The following is a 14,742-nucleotide window of genomic DNA, read 5'->3' on the forward strand; positions in this document are numbered from 1 at the left end:
TAAATGTGAAATTCTGATTTTACTTCTGCAGAAGCATTCTTACACAGACATGATGTTATCAGAAACTGACATGCCAAGCGATTGCGTTGCTGTTGGAGCAAGTGATTTTGTTGCCATGGCTCCGGTCCATGTTGTGGATTGATTGAGTCATGCAGCTGAATTGGTTCACAGCTCTGCGACAGCTGAGTGTTGAAATGGATCTCTGATCAAAGCAAACTCCCTGATGCTTCAGTCGTTCTTTTCATACTCTCAGCATCTCCATACTGGGGCTTTTTTTGTTATTTTTACCACTTACAGGTGAATAATTTCTCAAGTTTATGTATTGTCTGTTTGCTGTTATTGTGCCTTCATAGTACAAAGTGTAATTTTTTTGTTGAATTCACAAACAACGGTGAACTGAATGTGTGTATGGGGTTTTTTTTCCAAGTCTTTTGTCTGTGCTTCATTGCGTTTTGGTATAAGTTGAATACAAAAATCACAGACTGAATGTCGGCCTGTTGGAGGTGAAGAAGGCCTAAAGCTGTTGAGGACTAAGCCATAAGAAAATCTTTCCCGGACGCTTTAGGACAGACTGACTGCTGTTTCTAACTCATCTATTGTTTCATTCGCTTTCTGCTTGTGGTGCTTGTATGTGCTGCTGTGCTCCACGCAAATTTACTTTGCACTGTATAGGTATTGAAAGTTAATGTGCCTATAATCAGTTCTGCTGTTTCTGTTTGACCTTAAATAAAACACATCATGGTAATCCCCTTGCAGTCTTGTGATTTTCACTGTTCATCTGGTTGCTTTACAGGCAGATGATTTGATATTCACAGCACTGCCCAGAAATTTAAATCATCAATAATGTTTGGAGGGGGGTTTAGCATCCAAGGAGTCTGACACTAGTCTGACTAGTCATTGATAGTAGTAGGCCTTGATCCACACCACTTCAGATATAATAAAAAAAGAGTGTACTATGTATACAATATGTATGGGTGAATGTTACACTTCAAAATGAAACATTTAAAAAAATCAACAATGTCATTTGCACATAATGTCAAGCTTCATCCTCAAACTTAGCTCATCCCTGAGAAGTACCTCAGGGATGAGTGTTCAGCCCAGTTCCACTGTTTAGTTTTGTTTTCTACAAGCAACCAGAAGATGTTTAATTTGAGTGTGGTGCAATTCCTTCATTCAAGTTTTGATTAAAATTGAACACAGCATAACAATTAGCAACTCAAATTACAAGTGCAAAATATGTGTACTTATATTTTGGAATGCTTTGGTTCTCGATTAGCAAAATCAACTGGAACTGCACCGAAAGATGGAAAAGTCAAAAAATTTCCATCAATCATTTCCATCAATCGGATATAAAAATTCAACTACAGTGTTAAGGGCATAAAATGTTTCATTGTATTTTCAATTGACGTTAGCCTGGTCACCTGGCAGTAATGGCTAGAAGCTCTACTTTTCTGACTTTTTACTGGTGTCAAACCCAGATGTGATCTTAGATTTCTCCTGCGGTACTGGAATCTGTTTTTGCTTAGAAGTTGGGATATTTTAGTTCTGGGTCATTCAAATCAACTGGAATATCCCCAGAAATCAAAGAGGGAAAGTTGGAGGTTTTTCACTAACCCTCAATCATAAATCATAAATAAGTGAGATTGATTGGCTCAGTCAGTCTGATCTGACTTAAAATTATTGGTACCATGTTTAAGACTGGCAACTACAACACGGTTAATTTGGATCCAATGTAATACTCTGTGTGACTTTTTGATGTACTGTTTCACTTATACTCAGAAGTTGTAGTTTCTTTACTTTCATAGTCAGAAAAAAGTCTCAGTACTACATTTGATTCACAGAAAAGTGCCTTAAATGTGTTTAAATACATAAAATGTAGATAAATTGTTAGTTATTGGCTTGAATTTCTAATTAAAGTTCGCATAAATAGCAAATCCCATGTTATGTTGGGGGTGACGTAATTCTCAAATCAGCGTTCCAACTTCCGGTGTAACGGGCAACTCAGTACAAAGTCTGCAGAGGCTTTTATTGTGAAATCTGCCTCTATGCGGAAGCAGACTGTTAGCTTCAGGAAACCAGTTGGAGGAAAAAGATTTTCCTTCTCCAGGAAAAAACTCCTCCACACTGAGCCCAACAAAGGCCGAAGGAGCTAAAATCCCGTAGCTAATGGACCGCTGGAAAACTGCACAAATCCTTAGTCGATAGGACGCGAAGCTGCCAAATTGTCGGGCCGGGTCCGGAACCAGAACCAGGCCCCAGACTGGACCCCGGACGTAAGCAGCGCTGCGACACCGGAGGGTCGATGTGTGGGTGAGGGAAGTGGCATGCTGTGGTTAGGGGAGGCTAAACGCGGATCACCGTGACTTGCTGTCTGTATATAGGCGGCGAGTTCTCCAGCGAGTCCAGGCCGACTTGTGTGTTGCATCCGATCGGCTGTGAAGGCTCGAAGCTCCGGGATGGCTCAGCTGGAAGTCAGCCAGACAGGAGCTAGCTTCACCGTGAGCTAACATCGGAGTTAACCGACATCAACTTTCAGTCGCTAACAGGCCAGACAGAAAGAAAGACGGGAAAACAAATATGAGTGTCGGAGCGGGGCTTATGTGAGTGAGCAGGGCTGGTTTTATTTCGCTTTTATTTGTTAGCAGTTTCCTCGGGCCTGAGCAGCGTTTATGGAGGGAGTATAGCTGCGTCGTTAGCCAGCCTCCACCGCCCCAATGAAAGAATACAAAGTTGTCGTGCTGGGCAGCGGCGGCGTCGGTAAGTCCGCGCTCACCGTGCAGTTTGTCACCGGCACCTTCATCGAGAAGTACGACCCGACCATCGAGGACTTCTACCGGAAGGAGATCGAGGTGGACTCGTCGCCCTCCGTGCTGGAGATCCTGGACACGGCGGGGACGGAGCAGTTCGCCTCCATGAGAGACCTGTACATAAAAAACGGCCAAGGTTTCATCCTGGTCTACAGCCTGGTCAACCAGCAGTCCTTCCAGGTAAACAGGACAGTCATGTGTGCTGATAATTAGTCCATACAGACTCAGGAACTGTGAATTATTTGAATATATACATGTTAAAATTGACCACATCTACAGAAAAACGTGGGATAATTCCCAACATCTACTAACAAAACAACATCCTATCATTGCAGTTAAGGATGCAACGATCAGCCTTTTTCTGGCCAATACCGATTTTTCAGGATATTCTCATTATTATTTAAAAATACAGTTTTAATCCCAGAGGGAAATTAAACGATGTAACAAGTTGAGGACGCTGAGAGCTGTGGGCAGGAAGGATCTCCTGTAGCAGTCTGTATCACAGCGATTCTCTTTGAGAGATTTCCTCTCTCTGTTAGCGATTAAATCATCTCTAAAAGACAGCTTAAACAGAAACACTAATTCTATCCACTCTGTACTTATTATCAAATATGGTCAGTTTTTAAGTTGCAGCAAGGAGATGAAACATAATTTGGATCAACTCCTGAAAAATTAAAATGCATAGTCACAAATTTTGTACATTTCTTTCATAACAACTTTATTTAAATAGTCAAAGTGTTTTGGAGCTTAAAATGAATGGGTTTACTTCAGTATTAGCTTGCAAAAGAAGTGGGATATGTGGAAAATTTGGTAGATAAATGAAATAATTAATATTGCTAACTGTGCTGATACGTTTTGTGCTCTTGCCTGTTTTTACTCAGCAGTAGTGCTCTCTTGCTGTTCATTTAACATTTTAACTTCTTTATCAAACCAATTTTATATTCATTATTCTATAAACCATTCACAACCTACCACATTAAAGATGGTAAATGTTGTATAAATTCAACAGAATAAAATTGCAGTTTAATGACGGAACATAATAATGTTTAATAATCATTTCCCTCTCATTTCTTATCCAGTCTATGTCTTTATCTCGCCTTCGTCTCTATTTTCCAGCTGTAGCTAGTGATTATTTAAGTTATCAAGACTTCTATTGATTATTCCGATGATTGAGTAATCAAATTTTTGAAATTGACACATTCTGCAGATTTTTCATTAAACCACTGAAGCTTACAGTTCTAAAATACATTAAAAAATGCAAATAAATAATTCAGGTCTTTTGTTGAAGAAGAAAATAAATATTTTGTGTCTGAAAATGCAATAACACATCATTCCTTTATTGAACACTTGATTATTTGTAGCAAAAAATTAATCTACTGCTATAAAATATATTTCCAACATGAACATGCAAAAGGATTGATGTTAAGTCGAGCAGAAAGGGCTGAGCTTTTCACATGTTAGTATTGTCTTAGCTGCAGATGCATCCTTTGCTAAAAATGATCAAGCATTCACTACAGGAATGCTATGTTGCATTTTATCCAAGAATATATTTATTTTTCTCATTTGAAAACAGCATTACATTATCTATTCATTTATTTGCACATTTTAATGTATTTCTAATATTGCATAAAAAAAGCTTAAGTGAAAAATCAGCAGAATGTGCCACATTTTTATCTGATTAATTATCAGAATAATCAATTGATTAATTGATCAATTAAATAATTGTTAGATGCAGCCTTTATTAAATGTTTTTTAAATATAATAATTAGTGAGATGAAAATATTTAACATGAAAACATATTAATCCAACATTTAACAATAAAAGAGTGGAGCTGATGAGGATATTGCATTAAAACATAACCTGATGGAAATCAGACCCCTTTCAAACCTTTAAACTTCTCCTTCATGTGTTTTCCAGGACATCAGGCCGATGCGAGACCAAATAGTGCGAGTCAAGCGCTTCGAGAAAGTGCCGCTGATCCTGGTCGGCAACAAAGTGGACCTGGAGTCGGAGCGCGAGGTCGCCGGCTCGGACGGCCGGGCCCTGGCTCAGGAGTGGGGCTGCCCTTTCATCGAGACGTCCGCCAAGAGCAAGACGATGGTGGACGAGCTGTTCGCCGAGATCGTCCGACAGATGAACTACTCCACGCTGCCGGAGAAGCAGGAGCAGTGCTGCACGGCCTGCGTGGTGCAGTGAGGAAGAGGTAGGCAGGGCGTCCATAAAAAAGTATTTAATTGGCTTTAAATACATTAATCATAGCTCTTACATTTTGCCGTGGCTTTAGATATTTCCAAAAATCACATCACAATATATTTTTTGCAATACCTAACGATAATGAAGACGATATTCCACATTTTCTGCTTTTTTTGTTATTGGATTTGACTAACTTTCCTTCATAAACAGTTGTCAGAATAAATAATATATTCATATGTAAGTATATACAAAATCAGACATTTCAATACGTTTAATGCATCAAAGGAAATAACAATAAATAAATATAAATCCAAGCTAATTTTGGACAATAAATCAGCAACAAAGTGTAAATAAAATACTCTAACTTTTCCTTGTCGGATTGTCACTGATTTATTTATATTTTTACAAAAATGTGATGAAATGTTCCCGCAGCGCTTGTGCAGAAAAACTAGAGGAAAAAGTAACACGCGAACGAACGAGTGTGAGAGAGAGACAGGGGAGTGGGTGGTGCTACAGTCCGTTGGCTGAGCTTGTTTTGATAAGATCGCTGAAAGTATGTTGAAATGAGGACACGGCTATTTGAGCAGCTCAGATCAGAGAGGAAAAGAGCCGAGAGCAATGAAAGGAGACGGCAGCAAGAGGAAGGCGTCACATCCTGATGGTCCAAAACAGGAAGTTCATTGTGGCGTCTATTTCCAGCTGCAAACTTGTTGCATTTCCTAATTTATTTTACTCTCCTCCTCTGCTTTTTTTGTTCTTTTTTCTAATTAGAGCCCGTTACTTTGGACCCCTGCAGGCATTTCGGAGCGCCTGAGGATAACCTGACGTTGACTAAAACTTACCGCTTCAGGTAAAACGCTCTGTCGCAGAGACAGAAGAGACCTATTTTTGATAAGTGTTGGAAGATGCTTCTGCTGCAACCTCAACGGCCTTCGTGACGAGCCTGAACGCAGTCATACGGACTGACTCCGTGGAGCAGCCCTCTGTGAATTTCTGTCTTATTATTTTTAATATTTTCTTTTGTCCTTTATAGATGGAGGTTTTCCTGACATACTAAGCAGAAGTGTTTTGTGAGGTTGCAGCATCTTTTTAAAGCTGCTTTAATCACTATTATATTCTTTAATATTACTTGTGTCATGTCTGAAATTTGGAATTTGATAAAGTATTTCATTATAATGGAACATTTAGATTTTTAAGCATGCATACTTAAACCGGTGTGCTGCTCAGGTGTGCTGATCATCTTATCTCAGAGGTTGTTTTTTGTTCTTTTTCACAAAACCTCAGCTATGTTTTTCTCTTTGGTGTTTTAGACCCTCGTGAAAACGGAGAAACTGGTAATATTTACGTTACGGACAGTTGAGTATCGTCTGCTCCAAAGTGAAAATGTCTAAATGAGCCATTATTTTTCTGCTTCTGGCCTGAACTCAAGGCTAGCCCGGACGCCTGTCTTCCACTTCCACTTTTTCTTCATTTAGGTTTTTGGAACGACCAAAGTCGTGCAACACTCCGAGACGAGAAACACTCGTTGCTTCACGTTCGGGACGCACTCATTTCTCGTTACAAATAACTCCTGCTACAAAGTCGTCCGGTGAAAGTTCTGGTGCAGTTCATCCGATTCTAGCTTTTTGTATTTTTCTTTTTATTACAGTAACATATTTATTAAAACATGACGTGGGTAGCCAGTTTTAAGCCTAATTTTATACTAGCTTCAGTTTTTTTCTGCGTTATCGGGATCTTTTTTTGTTGTTGTTTCTAAGCAGAGAATTTAACAGAGCCTTAAATTTCTCCTCATCCCCCCTGCACCCTTTTGTCATTTGTCTTTTTATTTTCTCTAAGATAAACAACTGTAATTATTTGAAAATAAACATGCTGGAACTTCTGTTTTTTGTGATGACACACAGATAAAGTATTATCTTTAAATGAGTCACGAGCACCGGCTGATTATTTTGGATGTCAGAGTGGAGTAAGTTGATTTTAAGTCAAAGATGAGCCTTTCCACTGTCTACAGTTGACTCAATATATTAGAATATTACTAAAAAGTGAATTAGTTTTTGTAAGTAAAAGAAAATAAATATGTGTTTTGTTCAATTTACTTACAGTGTCACAGTTAAAAGTTTAATTTTGGCTAGAAAACGTCATGAGATGAGCAAAGATTTTGTCAGAATTTTAGACCCAGGATTGAGACTTTTTTTCTCAGAATTTAGAATTTAATATGAAGATCTTTTTTTCTCAGAATTGTGGGATTAAAGTAAAAATTATCTGAATTCCAGCTTTAATATGAGAATTTTATTTTTTTGTAACAATTCTGACTTTATTCTTAGAATTTTGATTTTAATCCCAGACTTTTTTTTTTTTTTTTTTTTTGCAGAATTCTGGGATTAAAGTCAAAATTCACAGACTTCTGAGTTTTAAACCAGATTATTTATTTATTTAATTTTTTTAAGAATTCTGACTTTTTTTTTTCTCATAATTTTTACTTTAGAAAAATCTGTGGCCAGAGCTGAAAAGCTGTTTGGGCAAACTGGACCCAGTTGCACCAGTTCTGCCAGGAAAAATGAGCCAAACTTCCAGCAATATATTGTAAAATCTTTTGTAAAGATACTCAAAATGTTTGAAAGTAATGCAGCTTGAAAAATGCAAGTTCTGCCAAATATTAAGAAAGAAAAAGAGGTTCTTTAATTCGTTGTTCTGGCTTATAAAATGAAAATATTTGAATTAATTTACACCATATCTGTAAACTGTAACTATTTACTTCAGTAAACTTTTAGGGAAAAAAAATTAATGTTTAGGTGTTTATTTTATTATAAAGTATTGCTACTCTGTTGAGTAACATTTCTTGATACTCTACCCACTGTGAGTAAATTCACTGAATGAAGACAAAAGATGCATGAGCCACAAACACCTACAGTTTAAGCTCAGACTTTTTCTGCACAATCTGTTTTTATTTGTTATTTTCTATCTGCTGTGCCATTTGGCTCTGGAAATATTTCACCCTATTCTAAGATACAGTATATTTGCATTACCAACTGTTTTAGTTTCATTGTTGGTTTTTTAGGATTTGGAAAAGCAACACCTGAATCTCTTATTTTGTAGTCCTGTAATTAGTTTTTTTTTTCTACTTTAGTTTTTAAAATACCAGAATTTGGACTTAACTTTACATTTTTGTCTGTCTGATATCATTCTTATAAATATTATGATCCGTTACTCAGTACTTCAGTAGACGTTTAACTAGATACTTTTTTTGCTATTACATAATTTCTTGGATGGCTATTTTTTTACTTTTACAATTATGTGCACCAAAATATTCAGCATGAATTTATGAAACTGCCGCATTTTTTAGCTTTAACGGGTTCTTTGTTTCTTTCTACAAGACCTCTTTATGCAGCGATGGAGATGCGGATTGAAAAACATGCAGATTCGGTCTGTTCAAGACAACGGAAGCCTGTTCAGATCAGAACTTGCAGCATTCCCATCAAATAGTGGGAGGAACACCAAGGCTGCTCTTTCTTCTATCGACATGAGCTCGTTCAGCTATGGGTGAAATGTGAATAGTTTTACAGTGATTTTAAACATTGATCTCCAAACTCCACGACGGAAACAAGTTTCCCTTTTGTTCCGAGTCCTGCTGCGTTAATCTGGGTCCGCACAGCGAGAATCACCGCCGACTCTCCGGACTGGCATCCGCCCGCGGTGTCGAGCTGAGGTCGGTGAGCTGCAATGAAACAACACAGAGATTTAAAAAAAAAAAAAAACAAATGTAACGTTTATCCAGATTTATGGATGTTATCCAGGGTTTTTCCAAAAGCAGAAATGTGCAGTTTATTCATCCCTGACCGTAAGCCAACTATGTAAGAAGTTGGATAATGAGACCAAAGTACCCAAAAACTTTAAACAAATAAGATTAGCACTACTTCAACATATTTTTACTCGAGTAAGAAAAGTAGCCATCCAAGAAATAACTCGAGGTATAACTGGTGCTCACCTGTAGTTTGTTTTATATTGACAGCCATTTTGGCAGGCAGTTGCTATGCAGTTGCTATGACAACTCAACATACCACAAGCTTAAAACTAGCTCTCGCCTCATATCTAACTTATAAACAATATGAGCACATTACAACGATTACTCGATTACAGTTTTTGAGTAGTCTGTACTGCCGAAAAAGCTAAATTAGCAAATGTAGCTTTTATCTGCAAGCTAATACGGACATGTAGCCTACGTGTATGTCACTCCATGTACTTATTTTTGCTTTGTTCTGGTATTTTATAGACCTATAAGAAAATAATCTGCATAACAAAATCGAGCAAAAGATACGGAAGGGGGGGCCACTGGAAAAAAACAGTTCTGACTGTAATCTCAGAATTCTGACTTTTATCTCAGAATTCTGAGATTACAGTCAGAATTTAATTTTATTTTTTCCCAGTGGCCCTAATCCTCTTCTGTAAAAAGATACATATATTTTCAAATCAATTTCTTTCCATTTAAAAGTTATGAAACTTGGCTGGTGAATTTTTGGTTAAAACCAACTTGTTCTTCCTTCTGTGAAGTTACTCGCAGTGGGTCAAATCCAGAAATTTTACTCGAGAACTTCATAAAAAGAATTACTCAAGTAAAAGTATAAAAACTAACTGAGCAAATGTAACTTCTTATTACTAAACTCGATACCAATTAATTTGCACTATACAAACATTGGAGAAAATACAACTTTTTTGGCAGCAGGAATGAGGAAAGTTAGATCATATATGTTTGTGCACCAAGGCCAAATGAATATAAATCTCTTAGCTTTTGGTCATATGCAGGTCAAAATGATAGGTTTTATGAAGGTGTAGCTTGGATGAAGCTTTCAGAATAAAAAGTAAAAAATAAACAAACTTCTTACGACTGTGTCGTCTTAACAAAAAACAGTTCAGATTTTTACTCGACCACAAGGGGGCGACAGCAGCAGGTCATCACCTCGAAACTAAAATAAGGTGAGACTAAACACTGATAATTGATGCATGTATGCTAAAAATTCTAACCTCAGTGCACTAAAATAAGTCTAAGTCTATTTTAAAACACCTAGCAAAAGCTGTAAAGCACCATATTTACATTTCTCATAGACCAGCACAAAATGGTGTAATAATTGTTATAATGGCTCCCTGTAGCTCAACGAACAGACTTTAAAATATTGTTAGTTTATAAATCACAGAAAAGCTTAGCACCAAAATACATGAAATACCTGCTGTTGTTGTATCAACCTTCCAGACCTCTCAGGTCTTCTGGTTCTGGTCTGCTCTTTATCTCCAGAGCCAAACATGGAGAAGCAGCATTCAGCTTCTATGCACCACAAATCTGGAACAAACTTCCAGAAATCTCCAAAACAGCTGAAACACTGAGTTCCTTTAAATCAAGACTAAAAACCCGCCCGTTTAGAGTTGCATTTGAACCATAATATATGAAACATTGACCAATATATTCATGTATTGACTATTTTAATGATGGCACCCATCAAAATGTAATGTTTGTCACTGGTTTCTCATTTATGTTGTTTTAGGACTTGCTGAAATGCGCTATACAAGTAAAATTGGTTGATTGATCAATTGAGTAGAAGGTGAACAGAAATGCTTGCCATTTTTGTGAAAAAAAAACATATACAGATAACATTACTTGTACTTTATAATTAAGCCATACTTTCTGCTTGTCTATTGCATAAACTCCAGTGATATAAATAGAAATTTGTGGTTGATGGCCACATGCAGCAGAAACATCTATATAACCCTCTGATGTGTTTGTATAAGCTACTGGCTCTTCTGTATTTTACTGAAAAATCTTCAGCCGTGACAATCTACCCACACACAGTCCTACTGTCAGTGTCGAGTACAAACCTGTGCCCTGATTGTTTGGATTTCCGTCAGCAGGTGCACCTGCATTCAGCAGGTGTATACATCACAGCCGCTCCTCTGAGCTGTCAGTCTGGAGTGACAGCTTGGCACTAACTAAAGAGGACAGAGGACGCCTTCAGAATGACAAGGCACTCATGCAATGTCACATATACATGTAGGAGCTGGATTCAAAATAAGGGTAGGCAGCCCTCTGTTCCATATGTTAAAACAAATAAAAATCTAAAGTTGCACCCTAGCCTTGACTATTCATAGGCAGTTGAGTATCAGTGCTGGAAGCCATGCAAATGTTGTGAGCTGTTTTCTACTCAAAGTCTTCAGTGGACTACAACTTCACCAGTCTGACAGCTCAGAGGAGCGGCTGTGATGTATAGAGTACTTATACCTGCTGAATGCAGGTGCACCTGCTGACGGAAATCCACAGTTGAGTTTTGCAGACTCTACGGCTTCAGTTTTAGTTAAGACTTTGCAGTTAGATTTTTAACTGCAAAGAGGTCTTACAGTTTGAAGATTTATTTATTTAGTGTATTTATGTGCAAAATAGAATAATAATTCCTTTACTCTCATTGTGCGAGAAAGCTTAACATGATCAGGGTTTGAATGAATTTGTGGTGGTGTTCAGGGTAACAGTTCTTGGGTAGAAACAGTTTTTTAGTCTAGTTGTTCTTGTCTTTGTTGCCCAGTTTCCCATAAAAGAAAATGTATCGTTTAAATTTATTTTCTTCCTAATTTAGCAAGGCTTACCTTTATTTCAGGGTTTTTTTTGTTTTTTGTTCCTTTTCCTAACTTCAAATGGCTGCAACTAAGACCTCCGGCCTCCAGATGGCGACATTGTGCGTCTCTCATGGACGCTGGTAACGTCATGACGTTTGAAGCGGAAGCAGCTGTCAGATCTGTGCTCTGTAAGATGAAGATAAACAAGCTAAAATCTTAACTTAAAGTAAAAAGTGAGGGTTTAAAACCGGAGTAGACATGAAGACGGTGTTCGTTACCGTCGGAACCACGCGCTTTGATGAGTTGATCGAAAGCGTCACTTCCTCTGAGGCCACACAGGTGAGCAGGCGTCTTCTTATAAGTCTGGTACGGAGCTGAATTTCATATTTTAAAACTAAGATGATGTTTTTTCTCTCGCTCCCTCTCTCAGGTGCTGAAGTTTCGGGGATATGAGCGTCTGGTTCTTCAGGTCGGAAAGGGATCTTTGCTTCCAGATGCTGACAGCTGTGCTCACCTCAGCGTGCAGGCTTTTCGCTTCAAAGACTCAATAACAGAAGACATGAAGCAAGCTGATCTTGTCATCAGTCATGCAGGTAATTCAGGGGCAAAGACCTCTTAAAAACGAAACAAACAAAGAACAACAAAACAGTCACCAGTTGCATATTTTACGTCTCTCTTTACGTGGCACTTTGGTTATTCTACACAAATAATCGATTATTAAAATATAGCGACTTTGTTCTTTGATTTAGTCTACTCAGATTAGCAGAATCTTTTTTTGTTATCACCCGGTGCTTTAAGGGGCTTAATATTAAACAAGCCTTCAATGAGACTGATTATGTCTCATTATGAAAAACTGAAACAACAAAGACAAGGTACTTAAACGATGTCAGCAACAAGACCCATAAAGTTTATACTCCACAATAGGAACTTAACTGTGACCTATAATGCTCCTTAAACAAGTTAGGATAGGTTTTGTACAGTTTATAGACTGTACAAAACATGTTCACTACATTTTGCTGCACAGAATCATCCTTTTTAGATATTTTAGTCTGGTCGGTCTGTCTGTCCTAATTTGAGCTTCTTCCAGAATTAGCTGTTTTTGGGTCTTTGTACAGTACATACAGTGGTTAAATCAGCTGACGAAACATGCTGGAGCTCCACTTGGGTTGCTAGGTAACAAAGCAGTGCCCATTACTTAACAATCGGGAAGATCTTTAAATGACTCATTTTTTTAACCACTCAGGCTATTTTTAGATGTAGTTGAGACCCAAATGTAAGTATAAAAATTTGCAAAAATATGAACTTTCTTTAACATGAAATCCAGACTTATGGGTTCTAATATTTACTCTAGGAATTAAAGAGAAGTCAAACAAATAAGCGAACTTAAAGGTCAACTTTAATTCTCTTTTACTTTTTAAAACCTCCTTTCAGGAGCAGGAAGTTGTCTGGAGGCTCTCGGCGCGGGCAAACCTCTGCTAGTTGTGGTCAATGACAAACTGATGGACAACCACCAGCTGGAGCTGGCCCGGCAGCTGCACATGGACCACCACCTGCTGTACTGCACATGCAGGTACGTCCGTCTCACACGCCTGTCCGCAGCGTAACGATGTGAAGCCAACCAGCATTAATGGTGTGCTTTTATGTCCAGCACTCTGATAGAAACGCTGAAGAACATGGACCTCTCTGTTCTGCAGCCGTTCCCTCCTGGACAGCCAAAGAACTTTGCAAACTTTTTAGACAAAGCGCTCGGAGTGAAATGACGTCTTAACTCCACAACGCAGCGGATTATGTTACACATGAAAGTGCTGACTCTACATTGTGAAAGATCATAATTTTATAATGTTACAGGTGTGTTTTTTTATTTTATGTATGTATGTATGTAATCAGTCATGAGATCCTATGATTGTCTCGTTTTTTTTATATTTCCATTTTAAAATGACTTTACAGTTAAATACTTCCTCAGCCTGAGGACTTTATGACAAAGCTTTGCAGAAACTGTTACGTAAAGCATTAAATCGAATGTAAAATCGCCATCAGTAAGATGACTGAACTTCTAAATCTTTATGCAGTTCATGCATTTTGTCATTGAGGTTGACCGCTGCAGCCGAGTTCATAAACAAAGAAGGTCAGAACTAATGATAACGCTCAGTTTTAGACTAAATAACCTCTTACATCCTTTTTGTTAAATGTTCAAATTACATTGCTTGATGGTAGCAAGCATTTTACTGACGAGCATTTTACTTGCTCTGGGAGAGTTTATCTTCACAAATATTTTAGTTTGAAGACTTCAGAAAATATTTTCATTATTATTTTTTTCCACTAGATAGAAATTATCTTTGCTTGAAGGTCAGCTCTTTTGCATTATTCTAATTTGTTTGTTGCATCTGAAACTTTGTAATAAAGGTTGATCACAGTGAACAAGTCTAATATAATATAAGCTGCTATTTGGGTAACCTAAACTACACAGTGTACCTCTTTATGAATATAAGTGAATTAAAAAAGTTGTCTTGACAAAAAGTATGTTTGGTACTAATAAAGCCTCACACAGCGGTTATCTTACCTCTGATACCCCTAAATAAAATCTGGAGCAACCAGCAACCTTCCAAAGTCACATAATCAGTAAATAAAACCTGAGTGTTTGTAACTTAATCTCTGCATAAATGCAGCTGTTCTGTGAAGGCCACAGGTGGGGTTTTTAGAAAACAGAGAACAAAAAGCATCATGAAGACAGATGAACCAGCAGACAGGAAGAAATTTAAAGTCTTCATGATTCTGCAGTACACGAATCTGGCATTTATGGAAAAACTGCAGGAAGGAAACTTTATGAAGTCCTCTGTGACCTCTGTGGTTGACACAGCAAACATGAAAGAAGAGCTCTGATCAGCCCAAAACATTTAAACTTCTGGCCTACGTGTCACATTCAGAGAGAGTGATGTCCAAAGTGTGGCCCAGGGTCCATTCATGACCCTTGAAATGACTTTGATTGGCCATTGACCAAAAGTGAAGAATGAGAAAAATGTGGCCAACAAAATAGAAAACAACTGATGACCTCCAAAATTTGGAAATTGTCTGTTTTTCCTTTAATAAGGCAATGGTCCGAAGCCTTTTTATGTTTTGAATCTATAAGATTTTATAAAAATGTTAATTATTG

General features: G+C 37.7%; 2 protein-coding genes across 2 annotated transcripts; both read left to right on the forward strand.

Moving 5' to 3' along the window:
- The first annotated feature begins 2,027 nt into the window (after positions 1 to 2,027).
- rap2c (RAP2C, member of RAS oncogene family) lies at positions 2,028 to 6,923 on the forward strand. Its single transcript, XM_008420821.2, has 3 exons — positions 2,028 to 2,987; positions 4,725 to 5,010; positions 5,772 to 6,923. Exons 1-2 carry the CDS (start codon positions 2,715 to 2,717, stop codon positions 5,001 to 5,003), a joined length of 552 nt encoding a protein of 183 aa, XP_008419043.1. The 5' UTR covers positions 2,028 to 2,714; the 3' UTR covers positions 5,004 to 5,010; positions 5,772 to 6,923.
- Positions 6,924 to 11,379: 4,456 nt separating this feature from the next.
- Positions 11,380 to 14,009, forward strand: zgc:92907 (ALG13 UDP-N-acetylglucosaminyltransferase subunit). The gene is made up of 4 exons (XM_008420820.2): positions 11,380 to 11,930; positions 12,022 to 12,184; positions 13,023 to 13,161; positions 13,240 to 14,009. The coding sequence occupies exons 1-4, from the start codon at positions 11,850 to 11,852 to the stop codon at positions 13,349 to 13,351; spliced, it is 495 nt and encodes a 164-aa protein (XP_008419042.1). The 5' UTR covers positions 11,380 to 11,849; the 3' UTR covers positions 13,352 to 14,009.
- Positions 14,010 to 14,742: the final 733 nt, after the last annotated feature.

This window comes from Poecilia reticulata, linkage group LG10 (genome assembly GCF_000633615.1).
Source record: "Poecilia reticulata strain Guanapo linkage group LG10, Guppy_female_1.0+MT, whole genome shotgun sequence".
In the NCBI taxonomy this organism is placed as follows: domain Eukaryota; kingdom Metazoa; phylum Chordata; class Actinopteri; order Cyprinodontiformes; family Poeciliidae; genus Poecilia; species Poecilia reticulata.